This window comes from Carcharodon carcharias, chromosome 1 (assembly GCF_017639515.1).
Source record: "Carcharodon carcharias isolate sCarCar2 chromosome 1, sCarCar2.pri, whole genome shotgun sequence".
Lineage (NCBI taxonomy): Eukaryota > Metazoa > Chordata > Chondrichthyes > Lamniformes > Lamnidae > Carcharodon > Carcharodon carcharias.
Window position 1 is genome coordinate 97,291,639 of NC_054467.1, and position 17,426 is coordinate 97,309,064.

At 40.7% G+C, this 17,426-nt stretch overlaps 1 protein-coding gene across 2 annotated transcripts in view; it reads left to right on the forward strand.

Annotated features, from left to right (window-relative positions):
- bmp2k (BMP2 inducible kinase) overlaps positions 1-17,426 on the forward strand; it is a 136,273-nt gene that overhangs the window by 94,187 nt on the left and 24,660 nt on the right. Inside the window, exons 9-13 of one of the 2 annotated variants that reach the window (XM_041193141.1) lie at positions 2,309-2,388; positions 8,336-8,496; positions 12,760-12,917; positions 14,545-14,652; positions 16,730-16,989. In XM_041193141.1, coding sequence (XP_041049075.1) covers positions 2,309-2,388; positions 8,336-8,496; positions 12,760-12,917; positions 14,545-14,652; positions 16,730-16,989 — 767 coding nt within the window. The remainder of the gene's footprint in view (positions 1-2,308; positions 2,389-8,335; positions 8,497-12,759; positions 12,918-14,544; positions 14,653-16,729; positions 16,990-17,426) is intronic. The other variant, XM_041193150.1, reaches the window with a different exon arrangement.

The window sequence follows — 17,426 nt, forward strand, 5'->3', positions numbered from 1 at the left end:
TGGATCTGATCTGTTGGTTGTGGAATCGCTTAGCTCTGTCTATCACTTACTGCTTATGCTGTTTGTCATGCAAGTAGTCCTGTGTTGTAGCACCACCAGATCTGCACTTCATTTTTAGGCATGGCTGGTGCTGCTCCTGCACTCTTCATTGAACCAAGGTTGATCCCCTGGCTTGGTGGTAATGGTAGTGGATATGCCAGGCCATGAGGTTACAGATTGTGATTGAATACAACTCTGCTGCTGCTGATGGCCCACAGCGCCTCATGGTTAGCCAGTCTTGAGATGTTAGATGTATTTGAAATCTAGTCCATTTAGCACGGTGGTAGTGATTTATAACAGGGGCACCCTGAACAGTAAATACTGATGCTTTTGTCCAGCACTGGCAAAGGGACCCAGAGAAGTTTACCCTTAAACCTTTTCAGGGTGAGTCTAGGACCAAAGCTTTGACATTTGCGAACCTAAAAATAGGATTCAACCCCTGAAGCCTACTCTGCCATTCACACAGGTCGTGGCTGATCTGTATTTTAACTCATTTATCCACCTTGATTCCATATCCTGTTATAACCTTCCGAGCAAAGCCTATTAATCCCAGTTTTGAAATTTGAGGGGTTTTTTGGGTGTGGGAAGGAGTGTGAAAAGGAGAGACTTCCAAATTTCCACTCACCTCAGTGTAGGAAGAAATGCTCCCTGCCATCACCCCTGAACTTGTCTCCATACTTTATTATTTTTAGCTCCAGTATTATTCTGATGAATCTGCATTGCACTCTCTCTAAGGCCTACCTATTCTTTCTAAGGTGTGGTGCCCAGAACTAAATGTACTCAGTAGTTTAGCCAGAGTTTTATGTAACTGTAGTATAACTTCCATCCCTTTTTGTATTGCAGTCTCCTTATGATAAAGGATAGCTTTCCATTAGTGTCATGAAGCTAATAATGTACATATTTTGGAAAATATTTTTCTTATAAAATAGAGGTTTAGCCTATTGGTGTGTCTTAATTGGATTAAAGCCAGCTTGTCTGGGTGCTTTGGTGTGTACTAGTTTTGATATGTAAGAGATAGTGTGCATTTGTATTTTTTGAATAGAGCATTCAAGAAATGGGGTGAAAATGATACCTAGCTAGCAGATACCAAGCTATATGTTTATATTACTAATGAAATTGGTACTGTGAAAGGGGTTTCATTGTTAAAAGTTGGAGTTCAAAGAAGTTGTTGATACAATGAAAATTAACATTTAATCAGTAGTGGTAGGTATAACTTCAGTTTTTGGGTGTGCAGAGCAGAGGCAATTTAAGATCAAAATGCAGGTGCAAGCCTCCAACTGGCTCACAAGGAACCAAAATGAAAAGAACATCATTTTGAATTCGTAAAGTGAAAATGCTTTGCCTGGTGTTTGGTTAAGTCTATGGGTTGCTGTCGCCTTAATGGCAATTAGTTTGGGAATTTGTTAAAAGTTATGACAGCAGCAATTTGTAGTTATATGTGTGTGTGTGTACATGTATATATTTTAACCTGTGTAAATTAATAAATTGTTTCCTTTAGTTTAATGTAAACCTCAAACTGGTGGTCTGACTCCTGAATTTAGAGTCCCATCTCAAACATAACACATAAAATTATAGGTTATGACACTTGTTTAAAGTTTCCCCTTGAGCTTTTTAAATAACTCCGCTTTACCAACTTCATCGGTCAAAACAATTAGCCTTCTGCATTTTTTTGTGTACTTTCTACTTAGCTGTTAGAATACATGGATCCCTAAATCTCTGAACGTCCACTGCTCCTGGCCTCTCACCATTTCGAAACTATTCTGATCTATCTTTCTCTGGTCCAAAATAGATGACTTCACATTTCCCCATATCAAACGCCATCTGCCTGTCACAGTTTTGCCCACTTCTTTAATCTATTAATGTCCCTTTCAACTTCGTGCTCTGATCTACGGTAAATACTGTGCCACATAACTTGGTGTCATCAGCAAGCTAGGATATATGGCTCGCTGTTCCTTCATCTAAGTTGTTGATAAGTATACTGAAAATCTGAGACCCCAGTACAGACCCATGGGCGATACCATTAGCCACATCCTAGCAATACAATAAATATACATTATCCAACATTTCTTTTTGTTTTACATTATCCCTGTTCTGTTTTCTACCTCAATCAATTCCTTGCCAACAGGTATTTCCAATTTCCATTTGTTTTCACTCATGATTTACAATATCATTTACAGAATGTCACATTGCCTTTCACTGATGAAAAGCACTTCAACTTGTAACAGAAGTTTTATGATTAAAAATTAAGTTTTATAATTCTCTTTTGTAGAATGTCCCTATCCCAACAGTACTTCCTGAACCCATGACTACCAGTGAGGCAGCTGCCAAGAAGAGTCAAACAAAAGCAAGGTAACTATTGTACATCATTCAGAACTGCCAACAACTGAAAAGACCTCAGATCTCATCAGTATTTACAATATTTCAATCAGATCTATTTTGACAACGCGGATACATTAAATCTCTTACTTGCACTACAGATCCTGATTATGATGTCCTGATTGTATATAACTTCTATCCATCCTAACAGTTTGAAAATATGAAGGTTGTATTGAAATGCAGCTCTTTTATGTTCGGAAAGTACTGTGGAATATCTACTATGCACTAATTTCTTACTTTTTAAATGTCAAGTGAACTTGTGGCTAGCTTCCGAAGTGGAAATTTGCATTACATTGGGAAAAAGTCGATGGTGAAAAACAGACATATTAGCAATTTCAGTTCAGTCATTTGTTTTTAATAAATTTTTAAAAAAAGTTGATGTTTAATGTGCAAAAATCTTCTTGAATTACAGTTGGCTGCAAAGTAAAGCTATATATTGATTTAACAATTTCTTTGCTAAGGTGTATCTGTTATAGATGTCTATTTTGTTCGGGTGTTTTTCAACAAGATGTATCATGGTCATCCTCAAGTCTCACCACAAACTCCATTCCCTAGCCACTGACTTTCCTTGGCAACTCTCTGAGACCGAACCAGATTGTTCACAATTTTGGTGTCATATTTCACCCCAGGATGAACTTCCTGACTGCATATTTGCAGCATCACTAAGACCATTAATTTCCACCTCTGCAATGTCGCCTGACTCTGCCCCTGCCTCAGCACACCTTCTGCTGAAACCCTTATCCATTTTCTTGTTGCCTCCAGACTTGACGATTCCAACGGACTCATGGCCGGCCTCTATTTTCTACCCTCTGTTCACTTGTCATTTGCTCTCCATGCCTTAATTTGCATCAAGTCCTGTCCTCTAATCACCCCTGTGGTCACTAACAGTTCCGATCCTAGCTGATAATGCTAGACAAGTCAGATCACAGAGTGAAACCTGGCTTGATAGATCCTAACTTTTATTATCTTTTGGAAACTATGGAGATAAGCTGTTGAAGAAATTCACAGGAGTCTGCTGATGAACTTTTAACACAAAACATAAAACATTATTAAACAAGAGAAATATTATACTAGACAAAAAGGTTGGAAAGATCTTGATACAAACATGAGAAGGTGATTCAATTTCCCAATATTCCTTTACCCAACAATATCTTTACAGGCACATAAACATTGAAGAGCCACCACCAGTTTGATACACAGGCTCCTTGCTTGGGACTGACACATATGCAAATGGTTTTCTTCCAGTGAATTCTTGAGCATTCACTTGATGCTTCTCACCCAATTCTTATCTCTCCCTGAGACACCAAAAAATAACTGTGCTTTAAACTCACTTTCAGTAGCAACACTGCTAAACTGATTAGATTGCAGAACCCTATAACTGACTATTCAGTTAACTACTGTCCCACTAGCCTCGTATTTTTCTCTTCTGAGAGCTGAAAAATCCCTGCCTTAACTCTTCGACACACACTGAACTCTTCCCTGTCTTTGTGTGTCTGTGTCACTTGATCACTGTCGCTAGGCAATAGCCCAGTTTTTTCTTCTTTGTGTTTTTTCCCAAAATCACTAAACATCTAACCCCTTTTTAACCCATCTCTTACACAGGTCTAGCTGGACTTTTAAGCCCCGTTCCACCTTTCATCATATATTGTGTTTTGTGTGTTCAACTTCAAAATGATATGTTTTTCTTAACAATATCCCATACTGGCACCTGGTTCAGCAAATTTACTAACCCTCCCCATCACTACCACCCCATGGCCTTGGCCCTCCCCATCTCTAATCTTCTCCAGCCCTGCAACCTTACAATTTCTTACTTTAATTGCTTTACCAGTGGCAGCTGTGCCTTCAGCTGCCAAAGCACTGTTTGGAATTCTTTCCTTAAACCTCTCTTTCATCCTTTTAAGGTGCTCCTTAAAACCTATCTCTTTGACCAACCTCTCGGTAAAGTTTCCTAATATCACCTTGTGCGGTGTCAAATATCGCCCTTGTTGTAATCAGTTTGCAGAGAATTATGTATTTTTTTAATGTACACATACATTGATAACATGCTTAACAAAGAACATTGGTATTTTGCTTAAGTGAAAATATACAAATAATCAGAAAATCCACAACCAATCATCCTGAAACATTGGCTTTTTGGGAACCTTTACCACTGATTTTAACCAAGTATTGTTAATCAGAGAATATTGGCTGACCTTAAATGTTTCTGGCAAATGTTGGCAACTTTCTGAATGCATCTCAAATGACTGCCTGTTTATAGGGTGGTAAATGGGAGCTATGGAGCTCGTCAGCCACTCAAATTTATCCTGGCTGCCACAATCCCAACCTTATTTCTGATAAATAACTACTGCTATCTTTTTTGCCAGGAAGATGATTTTGATGCACATCCATGTTCTGTTTTTTGGCCTCTCTTGTCATTCTTCTGCAGACAATGAGAGATTCAGAGGTGGGTTTTGCATTTGCTGCTGGAAGGACCAGTGTACTTTGTTTCGTTTGGTTTATTAGACGGTGGTTGGAACACCAAGGAAACTCCCGAGACTGGAAATTTGCTGCTCTTCCATCTGGACCACGCCCTTTTACACATTGTCGATTGCAAGTGGAGTGACTGCAAGTGGAGTGACTGCAAGTGGAGTGACTGCAAGTGGAGTGACTGCAAGTGGAGTGACTGCAAGTGGAGTGACTGCAAGTGGAGTGACTGCAAGTGGAGTGACTGCAAGTGGAGTGACTGCAAGTGGAGTGACTGCAAGTGGAGTGACTGCAAGTGGAGTGACTGCAAGTGGAGTGACTGCAAGTGGAGTGACTGCAAGTGGAGTGACTGCAAGTGGAGTGACTGCAAGTGGAGTGACTGCAAGTGGAGTGACTGCAAGTGGAGTGACTGCAAATATTATCCCTACCCCTCGTCATTCCATACACCTACCCAACAATAGAAACTCCAGCAAGTTAGAGTTATACCCATCACAAAAGAAGTGGTTCTGGTTGTTGGAGGCCAGCCATCTCAACCTGAGGACATTGCTGCAGGAGTTCCTCAGAGTGTCCCATGCACAACCATCTTCAGCTGCTTCATCAGTGACCTTTCCTTCATCATACAGTCAGAAATGAGGAAGTTCACCCATTATTGCACAGTGTTCAGTACCATTCATGAAGCAGCCATGTCCATATGCAGCAAGACTTGGACAAAATTCAGGCTCGGGCTGATAAATGGCAAGTAACATTTGTGCGACCCAAGTGTCAGACTATGACGATCTCCAACGAGGGAGAATATAACCAACTCCCTATGAAGTCAATTCATTACTATTGCTGAAACTCCCACCATCAACATCCTGGGGCTCACTACTGACCAGAACTTAAGTGGACCAGCCATATAAATACTGTGGCTACAAGAACATATCAAATGCTGGAAACTCTGCAGTGAGTAACTCACCTGCTGACTCCAGAGCCTGTCCATCATCTACAAGGCACAAGTCAGGAGTGTGATCGAGTACTCTCCACTTGCCTGCCTGAGTGCAGCTCCAACGACACTGGAGAATCTCGACATCATCAGGACAAAGTTGCCTGCTTGATCGGCACTGCATCCATCACCTTAAACATTCGCTCCACCACTGACCCACAGTGGCAGCAGTGTGTAACATATACAAGATGCACCGCAGCAAGATTTCTTTGACAGGACCTCCTAAACTCGCAACCTCTACCATTTAAGGTCAAGGGCAGCAGATTTTTGGGAACACCATTACCAAGTTCCCCTCCAATCCACACTTCCATCCTGATTTGGAACTATATTACTGACCCTTCAGCGCCCCTCAGTCAAAATCCTAGAACTTTCTTCCGAACAGAACTGTGGTGTACCTACTGCAGATGGATGGCAACAGTTCAAGAAGGCTGTTCATCTGCAATTATGGTTGGGCAACAAATGCTGGCCTTGCCAGTGAAGCCAGTATCCCATAAAAAAAGAACAAAAATGTTTGAACTCAATAAAAGAGTTTTCATATTATGATTAAAAAAAATCACAACACAGGAGGGGACATTCTGCCCCAGTGCCTCCTGTAACCCCCATTCCCCCAATCCTTATTACCTTTGAAATATTTATCACATTTCCATTTAAATTATGTTCCAGTTTCTACAGCAGTGGCCACTTTTGATGAAACACCTCATGATCTAAATAGCCCTCAATTTAAGATCTTCCTCTCCTTTCCTTCTTGGTGGCTCTTTGAGAATCCTCAGTGTCTATCAATTTGGCTGCCTTTTCATTTACCTTTGGAAACAATATTTCAATATATACCCACATTAGAATGATTAAAGGAGAAATTGTGGCCTGGACACTGACAGAACACAAGTGCAATAGGATCCTTTTTATATCAACCCCAGCAGGCAGATGCGGTTTTGATTTAATGTCTCATTCAAAAGAAGGCACTCTGACAATACAGTGCTCCCTCAGTTCACACTGAAGTGTCAGCCTATACTATGTGCTCAAGCTCCTAGAGGTTAGCCTTCTAAGTGAGGTGTGACTAGTTGTAATTTCTGTGTAATTACTGTTTCATTGTTATTCAACACAGCATTACAAATACAATGAATTAACAATTCACAGGTGAAAACATTTCTTTGCAACCATTGATTTCTGGTAAAACACCTGGTTTCTAGTAAATGATCATGTGACCAATTGTTTGGAGATAAGCAATAGAAAAAGGTCAATAGGAAGTTAATTTTTGGGTTGAGTAGATTGTGGATGTGGTTCTGATTCAAGCAGTTTTTATTGGTGTTTTGAACAATCTGGCTGCAGAACAGAGGTAGTGGCGTAGTGGAACAAAGACAAAAATAGCTCGAAAAACTCAGCAGGTCCGACAGCATTTGCAGAGAGGAATACAGTTAACGTTTCAAGTCTGTATGACACTTCATCAGAAGAGTCACGAGTGGCATAGTGGTATTGCCCCAGGGTAATGTTTTAGGGACTCTGGTTTGAATCCCACCATGGCAGATGGTGGAATTTGAATTCAATGAAAGTCTGGAACCATTGTCGATTATCATAAAATCCCATCTGGTTCACTAGTGTCCCTTAGGAAAGAAAATCTGCTGTCCTTACCTGGATTGGCCTACATGTGATTCAGGATCCACAGCAATGTAGTTGACTCTTAAATGCCCTCTCAAGGGCAGTTGGGATGGGCAATAAATTCTGGCCTAGTCAACGATGCCCAAGTCCCATAAATGAATAATAAAACACAGGGAACATCTCCTTCCAGCAGCATTCACTTGAAATTTTGTGAGCTGACTAAAAGAGTTGTGTTTAACTGAAGGATTCCTAACAGTATATTGAACTTCTAAGGATAGCCAAGCTGAGAAGGGGAAGAGAGAAAGAGGGTAGTGTGTTTAGATACAAGACTCCAGAGTTAAAGAACACTAGAAACGAAGAGTTCTGACCTGAGGTGGCTCTGCTTAAGACATTAACGATGCCTGTGTTGAATTGAGAGTCTACAATCATGGAATGGTTGGAGAAGATTTGAAGAGAAAACCTTGTTGGAAATAAGTGGAAGGTCCAATAAATCTGAACCCTTTTATGAATCTTCGAAGTAACACTCAGACCAAGTGGTTAATCTTCTAATTTCAAATAGTATTTGACTTGAGTTTATTTGGATGTAAGTTAAATGGGTGTAAAAGGAAAGTTGAGTTAGGAAGTTGGGTTTAGAGAATAAGTAACTGTGTTCATTGTACTTCAAATATCTTTAATGTAACTGACTATTTACTGTCCTCTATTGCAAATAACTTTTTCAAGCATATAAGTTCTGACTAGTTTAGGATTTGTTAGTTTTCAATAAAGGCTTTGGGTTTCAGTAAAATTACAATAAATATATTCATTTCTGAAAACATTGTGTTTAGTTCATAACTTTTGATTAATAAAGAAGTTTATTTATATCCATAATGTTCATTTCCACAGGCTGAGTGAGGCTGTAGGACCAACAGAGACATCGATAGCCCCAAGGAGAAGACCAAAAGCCAACACTAGTGCTGTAAATGCAAGTGTTTTACCAATTCAGAACACAGTAACTCCAGTGAAGAGGGTGATCTCAAGTGGCTGTGGAAATCCTGGACAAAAAAGTAATTTACCATATTTTAAAAACTAGATTCCAATTTTAACTAATTTGGTGAGTGTCATAATTTGGAAGCAACAAAAGTTTTCTATTCATGAATATTTTGTATCAAATGCTACAACATATACATTTTGTTGTTTTGGCACTCTGATGAGGATGTGTGATTTACATTCTTGGAGAGGAGATGTTTTCTAGGGAAATTTGTCCAGTGGTTTAAATCCAGTGACTGTAGAGATTTGTATAAAGCCGAGGAAGGCAATATGGCAAACCTGTAAATTAGGCTATTAAATTAATGACAATTAGAAAACCAAGTGGGCCATAAATTTGGTAAATTGACAAGTGTTCTTAAAGAGAACGTGGGGCACATTCCAACATTAGTGCCTAGATGTGCCTGTTCGGCACCTCTGCTGCTACCCTTGGGGAGCATTTTGGGTGTGTGGGAGACTTAATTTGTCTTGCAATGGCAAGTGACTATAGAGGCACATCTAGGATTTCTACATATTGAAGCAGCTGGAAAGTGCAACTGCCAGAAGGAGAGAGCTACCCCTGAAAGCCCCTTTAGTAAGGGGCCATTTTAAAAAATATAAGGCCTTGGATCTTGATTCTGGCATGTTCCTCCACCTCCAGCTAAGCCCCGTTTTTGTCCCAGCAGATTTGGTACCTCTTAATCTCACCTGACCTATTCTGGATCCCACTGAGGGCTCATAAAGCAGGACCTCCTGACATGGGGAGAGACTGCCTCCTCTAACAAAATGGGCATATGTAGGGTGGGTGAGCTTCCAACCCCAACAGATCATTGCGGACTCTCTGACTTAAGGCCAGAACTTGGTTTATCTGGTTTCATTTCTGACCCCTCCAGTAGATCCCTGCCAAAGTTACTGTGTGTGTATGGTGGAATGGTTGCAGACTTTCGGGAAAAGTACCTGAAGCTACCTGAGCTTTTTTTTATTCATTCATGGGCTGCGGCTTTCGCTGGCTGGGCCAGCATTTACTGTCCATCCCTAATTGCCCTTGAGAAGGTGGTGACGAGCTGCCTACTTGAACCGCTGCAGTCCATGTGGTGTAGGTACACCCACAGTGCTGTTAGGGAGGGAGCTTCAGGATTTTGACCCAGAAACAGTGAAAGAACCAAGTCAGTTTGGTGAGTGGCTTGGAGGGGAATGTCCAGGTGGTGGTGTTCCCATCTATCTGCTGCCCTTGTCCTTCTAGATAGTAGTGGTTGTGGGTTTGGAAGGTGCTGTCTAAGGAGCCTTGATGAATTCCTGCAGTGCATCTTGTAGATGATACACACTGCTGTTACTGTGCGTCGGTGGTGGAGGTCATGAATATTTGTGGATATGGTGCCAGTCAAGCAGGCTGCTTTGTCTTGGGTGGTGTCGAACTTCTTCAGTGTTGTGGGAGCATCTAGGTAAGTGGTAGTATTCCATCATATTCCTAACTTGTGCCTTGTAGATTATGGGCAGGCTTTGGGGAATCAGGAGGAGAGTTACTGTTGCATGATTCCTAGCCTCTGACCTGCTCTTGTAGCCACAGTATTTATATGGCTAGTCCAGTTCAGCTTCTGGTCAACAGTAACCCCCAGCATGTTGATAGTGGGGGATTCAGTGATGGGAATGCCATTGAACATCAAGGGGCGATGGTTAGATTCTCTCTTGTTGGAGATGGTCATTGCCCGGCACTTGTGTAGTGTGAATGTTATTTGCCAATTGTCAGCCCAAGGATATTGTCCAGGTCTTGCTGCATTCGGACATGGAGTGCTTCAGTATCTGAGGAGTCGTGAATGATGTGGAACATTGTGCAATCATCAGCGAACGTCCCCAATTCTGACCTTATGATGGAAGGAAGGTCACTGATGAGACAGCTGAAGATGGTTGGGCCTAGGACACTATCCTGAGGAGCTCCTGCAGTGATGTCTTGGAGCTGAGATGACTGACCTCCAACAACCACAACCATCTTCCTTTATGCTAGGTATGACTCCAACCATTGGAGAGTTTTCCCCCTGATTCCCACGGTTTTGCTAGGGCTGCTTGATGCCACACTCTGTCAAATGCAGCCATGGTGTCAAGGGCAGTCACTCTCATCTCACCTCGGGAGTTCAGCTCTTTTGTCCATGTTTGAACCAAGGCTGTAATGAGGTTAGGAACAGAGTGGCCCCTGCAGAACCCAAATTGGTGTCAGTGAGCAGGTTATTGCTAAGCAAGTGCCACCTGATAGCACTGTTGATGACCCCTTCCATCACTTTACTGATGATTGAGAGTAGACTGATGGGGCGATAATTGGCCGGGTTGGATTTGTCCTGCTTTTTGTGTACAGGATATACTTGGGCAATTTTCCGCATAGACCAGTAGATGCCGGTGTACTGGAACAGCTTAGCTAGGGGCACGGCAATTTCTGAAGCACAAGTCTTCAGCACTGTTGCCGGAATATTATCAGGGCTTGTAGCCTTTGCATTATCCATTGCTTTCTGCAGTTTCTTGATATCACGTGGGGTGAATTGAGTTGGCTGAAGACTGGCATCTGTGATGCTGGGGACCTCTGGAGGAGACAGATGGATCATCCACTCGGCATTTCTGGCTGAAGATTGTAGCAAATGCTTCAGCCTTATCTTTTGCACTGATGTGCTGGGCTCCTCCGTCATGGAGGATGGGAATATTTGTGGAGTCTCCTACTCCAGTGAGTTGTTTAGTTGTCCACCACCATTCAGGACTGGATGTGGCAGGATTGCAGAGCTTAGATCTGATCCATTGGTTGTGGGATTGTTTAGCTCTGTTTATCATGTGTGCCAAACAGCACAAGCAGCAAAAGTAGTCCTATGTTATAGCTTCACCAGGTTCATATTTTGAGGTATGCCTGGTGCTACTCCTGGCATGCTCTCCTGCACTCTTCATTGAACCAGGGTTAATCCCCTGGCTTGATGGTAATGGTAGAGTGGGGGAATATGCCAGGCAATGAGGTTCCAGATTGTGTTCGAGTACAATTCTGCTGCTGCTGATGGCCCACAGCACCTCATGGATGCCCAGTCATGAGTTGCTAGATTTGTTCGAAATCTATCCTATTTAGCACGGTCACGGTGCCACACAACATGATGGAGGGTATCCTCAGTGTGAAGGTGGGACTCCGTCTCCCCAATAACTGTGGGGTGGTCACTCCTACTGATACAGTCATGGACAGGTGCATCTGCAGCAGGTAGGTTGGTGTGGATAAGGTCAAGTATGTTTTTCCCTCTTTTTGGTTCCCTCATCACCTGCCGCAGAACCAGTCTAGCAGCCAGGTCATTTAGGACTCAGCCAGCTCAATCAGTGAGCCACTCTTGGTGATGGACATGGAAGTCTCCCACCCAGAGTACATTCTGATCCCTTGCCACCCTCAGTGCTTCTTCCAAGTGGTGTTCAACATGGAGGAGTGCACTGATTCATCGCAGTGGGAGGGCGGTACGTGGTAATCAGTAGGAGGTTTCCCCTCCCATGTTTGACCTGAGCCAGTAGACTTCATGGGGTCCGGAGTCGATGTTGAGGACTCGCAAGCTGTGTTGCCACCTCTGCTGGGCCTGTCCTGCCAGTAGGACGGGACGTACCCAGATATAGTGATGGTGGTGTCTGGGACATTATCTGTAAGGTATGATTCCGTGAGGATGACTATATCAGGCTGTAGCTTGACTAACCTATAAGACAGCTCTCCCAATTTTGGCACGAGTGCCCAGATGTTAGGAAGGAGGACTTTGCAGGGTTGACAGGGCTGAGATTGCTGTTGTTGTTCCTGGTGCCTAGGTTGATGCTAGGTGGTCCACCTGGTTTCATTCCTTTTTTGTGACTTTGTAGCAGTTTGCGACTGAAGCACTTTGCTTGGCCATTTCAGAGGGCATTTTAAGACCCCTGGAGCCACATGCAGGCCAGACTAGATAAGGATGACAAATTTCCTTTCCTAAAGGACATTAGTGAAGGGTTTTCACAAAAATCGACAATGGTTTCATGGTCATCATTAGACTTTTAATTCCAGATTTTTTTTTATATTGAAATCAAATTCCATCATTTGCCGTGGCGTGAATCAAACCCGGGCCCCCAGAGCATTATCCTGGGTCTCTGGATTAATAGTCCAGGGACAATTCCACTACGTCATCACCTCCCCCTCAATTGCAGATCCATGATTTATAATTTCTGTAGAAGTTCGAAATATGCTTTATATGTTTTATTAGTCTTGTATTTTTGACAGCCTAAATCTACCACTTCCTGTTTTGCTTCACCTACTATTAATGTATATGATGTCTTCACAGTTGCTGCACTAACTGAAAATGGGCATTTAATTCATATGGCTCAAGGGACCAGTCAACAGCAGCATATAGTCCTGCAGCAAATACAACAGGGAGACTTGAAGCATCATCAACTTCAACAGTTACAACAGCAACAAATAATTAATAGTCAGGCTCAAAAGGTAGTAATCATCAAGAATTTAAATGCATAATTTTCTAAATGATAAAAAGCTTAATTAATTAATTGCTTATCACATTCACAGAAATAATTTCCAGGCTACAGCACACATTGGAAGTACAAATGTTACTGCGGAACAGTGGGACACGGGCTTAGCAAACAATCTAACTCATGTAATCTTGAAAGTAGCAGTTGATGCTGAAAGGATTAAATTTCTACATGCTGAATATACATTTTCCTGTTCACCTCTTCATTTTCTGGATAGTTTACTCATTCTCCTTTTTTACTTACAAGTGAGCATTTGCATCCAGAAACACAGAAAAATGTTTTATTCCTCAGCTACTGAGGAAAGAAACTGAACTTGTGTCCCATTGTTCTATAGTGCCACATATGTTTATTCTCAACAAATTGTGCTACAGTCTGCAGTTATTTCTGTAAATCTGGAGTAATTACTGTTCAGAAATGTTGTACAACATAAGTAACAACTTTCAGTTTACTTTGTAAAACTTTCAGCGATTTTCTTCAAAGTTTAGCTTTGGAGAAATCTGTTGATCTTATGTTAATGGAGAGCATTATCATTCACCAGCCCATGAATAATTGATACCAAATTTTGACACTAGGTTGACAGCTTGCTTTCTTCAGCCTCAGCATGAGTGGTTGGACATTGCTATCAAGATTTAATGATATTATTGTGGAGTAACTAAAAGACAGTCAAAATAGTGTCGACTGTAGGTAGATTCAGCAGTAGTTCTGTATTTAGTACAAGTGTGCACACATGGGAAAAGCTCATTCAGAATGCAGTTCGAAGTTACAGTTTCTGTTGTTTATATAAACCATCTTTTGGGATAACTCATCATTAAGTCACAATGATCTTATATCGTATGTCTAATTGTTACATTCTTAATTTAAAATGAGTTTACAACATAAACATGGAATGACCTGTTCATCACACCCACAGTTCTGGAGGAATTTGTAGAATGATCATGGAATGACTTGACCGTTAGCACAAAATATGTTCCAAAACATGTACTTTGCTTATCTGTCCTAATGTTTCACTGCAGTGCCTAGCATTCTGCATAGTTTGACCCTGAGGTCAAGCCAACAGTTTATTATAGTATGACTCATAGACCATTCATCAACTTATTTTATCCTGACCCAAAGTCACATCCCTTTGGCTTTATCATGGACTGGCCCATGGGCTAGTCATCAGCTTCCAAGCCTGTCCAAAAGGTCACTTTAATTCTAATGATTTTTCTAACTACAGACATTTAAAACTTATATCCGCAACTTGGCCAAGCCTGGGTAATCCCATGATGCATTCTGATATGCCTGTTCAATATTATTCATATGACTCTAAGAGGAGCTCATTTATTTTCTCTACTGGTGGAATTATATTTTAAAATCCTGCTTCATGAGCGATCTTAAGACTGCCAATCAAGCGATATTAGATATGGTCAGAAATGTGGGTGTGCTTTTATTTTCTTATGAGTATGACTATTTGAGCCTTATTAAGGCATGATTTGTAATATTTACTTAAGCTCCTGAGTCCATAGTTGTATTTATGGTTTCAGTAAAAGCAGTGATGGTGGCTCTTATGCTCTATACATAAATTATCTTCATACCTTCGACAGTATCCGCAGGCTCTGCAGCCATCAAAGCAGCAGCAGTTACAACAGCAACAGTTAATGATACAACCAATGTATTATCAGCAGCAACAAATGCCTCAGTACTCTGCTGTGGTAAGAAACCATTCCTATTTTTTATGGTGAGGGATATATGTGGGGAGGCAAGAGACACGTGAATCCAACTGGGTAAGTTAAATTATCCTGAGTAACTGATGCATAGCTATAATATAAGAGAACATACTATTGTTTTAGTTTTATGATTCAATAATCTATTGGCTTTAATACAAAGCAAAGTACTGCAGATGCTAGAAATCTGAAATAAAAACAAAAAGTGCTGGAAATACTTAGCAGGTCAGGCAACATCTGTGAAGAGAGAAACAGTTAACATTTCAGGTTGCTGACTTTCCATAAGAGCGCATCATTTGAAACATTAACTTTGTTTCTCTGACAACAGATGCTGCCTGAATTTCTAGCATTTCTTATTTTCATTCTATTGGCTTTATTGGTTGGTGCTCTGCATTATTTGGTAACATTAAGCATCAATTCTTTTCCAGCTCCTACATCTCTCTTTCAGCTTAATCCTTGGCTGTTTCAATGTTACTCATGTCTCCCTTTATCTATAACTTTACACTTGTCTGCATTAAATTTCATCTGCTATTCTGCCTACTTAAGTATTTATTTCATTTCATCCTGTAATTTCTGATTTGTCTTCTCCAACTCCACCCTCAAACCTAGTTTGGTGTTATCTGCAAAATTAACCAATTTGCTCTTTGCTTATATAAGTATTATTTTTCAAATAGTTATCCAAATCCCTTTTAAAATAGGTGCTAGTGGCAAAACAATAGTGTTCACAGCTGACCTTTAAGAAAACTGCCCATTAAGAGCTAGTGATCTCAGTGGTGCGGACTTCCACTTTTCTGACATCTGTTTGAACCTGACGTCAAGCTAAGGGGATCTCCAGGCATTTAATAGTGCTGTTGCTATCAAGAACTGTAAACAGCCTGTTACGTTGAAGTATTCCCACAGACTGCAAAGCAGAAAATAAAAACCACTGAATGTCTTCACTTTTTAATTTTGAATTTTACAGTTAGTGAAATAAATCAATAAGATTAAGGTAGGAGCTGAAATATTATATATATTTAAAACATTTCAAATTTTCTTATGGAAAAATTTAACGTTCAGCAAATGTAAAATTACTCTTTCCAGAGCCATTGATGTTGTCTAGCAGTATATCAACTTAGTACATCGTTTAAAAAGCCCAGTTACATCTTATTCAACAAGGCGTAATTTTTTTCAAAGGCTTTTTCCAACAAGACTAAGAATGGAAATTCTCATTTGTTCCATGATTTCTAATTGGTTGCATCCTGAAGGCATCAACAGCGTTCCATGATTTCTAATTGGTTGCATCCTGAGGGCATCAACAGCATACCATTTGGAGGAGCACAGAATCAATGCAAACAACTTCTTCTAATAATCCTTGTATGAAAAGAAATTCTAACTCTCCCCTTAATTCATGTGATAATTCTCATAATTTTTGTTTCCTTGTACCAATTCTTCAGCAGCTTGTATTTATATGGTGCCTTTAATGTAGTAAAATGTTGCAAGATTGATGAATAAAATGTAACACTGAACCACTTGAAATGTTAGGACTCCACTAACCTTTTGACAAACATTGAATGTTGATTGTTCTAGTTCAGGATGCAGTTGAAAACTAGGCTGAGTGAAATTATGTACTGCAGGAATGATGAGCTGGATGGATAAAAGTGGTCTTTACAAAACTTTAGGTCTAAATCTTCACTGTCTCTGCACCCTTCTCAAGCCTTATGTTCACACTTTCTTCATGCTGCCTACACCTTGTCGTGCTCCAACATGAGCGGCAGCATCTTCACCCTTCACACCCCTGAAGTATGGAATTATTTTCTGAAAGCCTTGATACATTTCTTCTCAAACTGTGCCTCTTTGACCAAGTCCTTGGTCACCTTTCTGTCTCTTGCAACCTTCACCTGTTTTCCCAGCCTTGTTTTGAAGCTCATTGGGGTTTATTGATATGTTTAAGGTGTGATTAATATAGAGTTATTTATTTTTTTAAACTTGTTTCAAATAAGGTAAAATATTGTACTGATTAATGCACTTTTTGTTGGACTATAGCTATATTAAACAAAAGCTTATTAATATTTGTGTTCTATTCCAGCAGGTAGAACAATACCAACATGCATTTGCACAATCTCAGGCTGCTGTACCCCAGCATCCACACTTCCAGCTCTCTACACATGAATGCCAAACGACTTCAATGGCATTTGTTTCTCCAACCTCCCCAAATTCCCATCAAGCTGCTGGCCATCAAAGGATCCAGAGTGATGTCTCATATGGTGTGACTTTTGTGGTCACTGGCACCAACTCAGTACAGCCTGCTGGAATAATGACAATGGAAACTTCCAATAAATCAGTTAGGTCAGTATTGTAGGAGAAAAAGGGGTAAGAGCTGACAAGTACCATCAATGCATGAGTGTTGGAATATTACAGTCTAATTTAGTTGTAAAAATGAAAAAGCTGTATGCAGTAAGTGTAAATTGCAATTGATAAATCTGTAATGTTGTGTTGTCCACTGAATAGAATTGTTTTGAGTTTTTTTTAATCCTGCCTTGGTGTAATACAGCCTTTATTAAAATTTGAAGCTTATTCAAGGCCCGATGTACCTTCTGTTTAATTCCCCCTAATTTCAGCCAGAGGGAGCTAGACTCAAGGACACACAACTGGGCTATCTGTACCAGAACAAAAACAAAAACAGAATTACCTGGAAAAACTCAGCAGGTCCGGCAGCATCGGCGGAGAAGAAAAGAGTCGACGTTTCGAGTCCTCATGACCCTTCGACAGAACTTGAGTTCGAG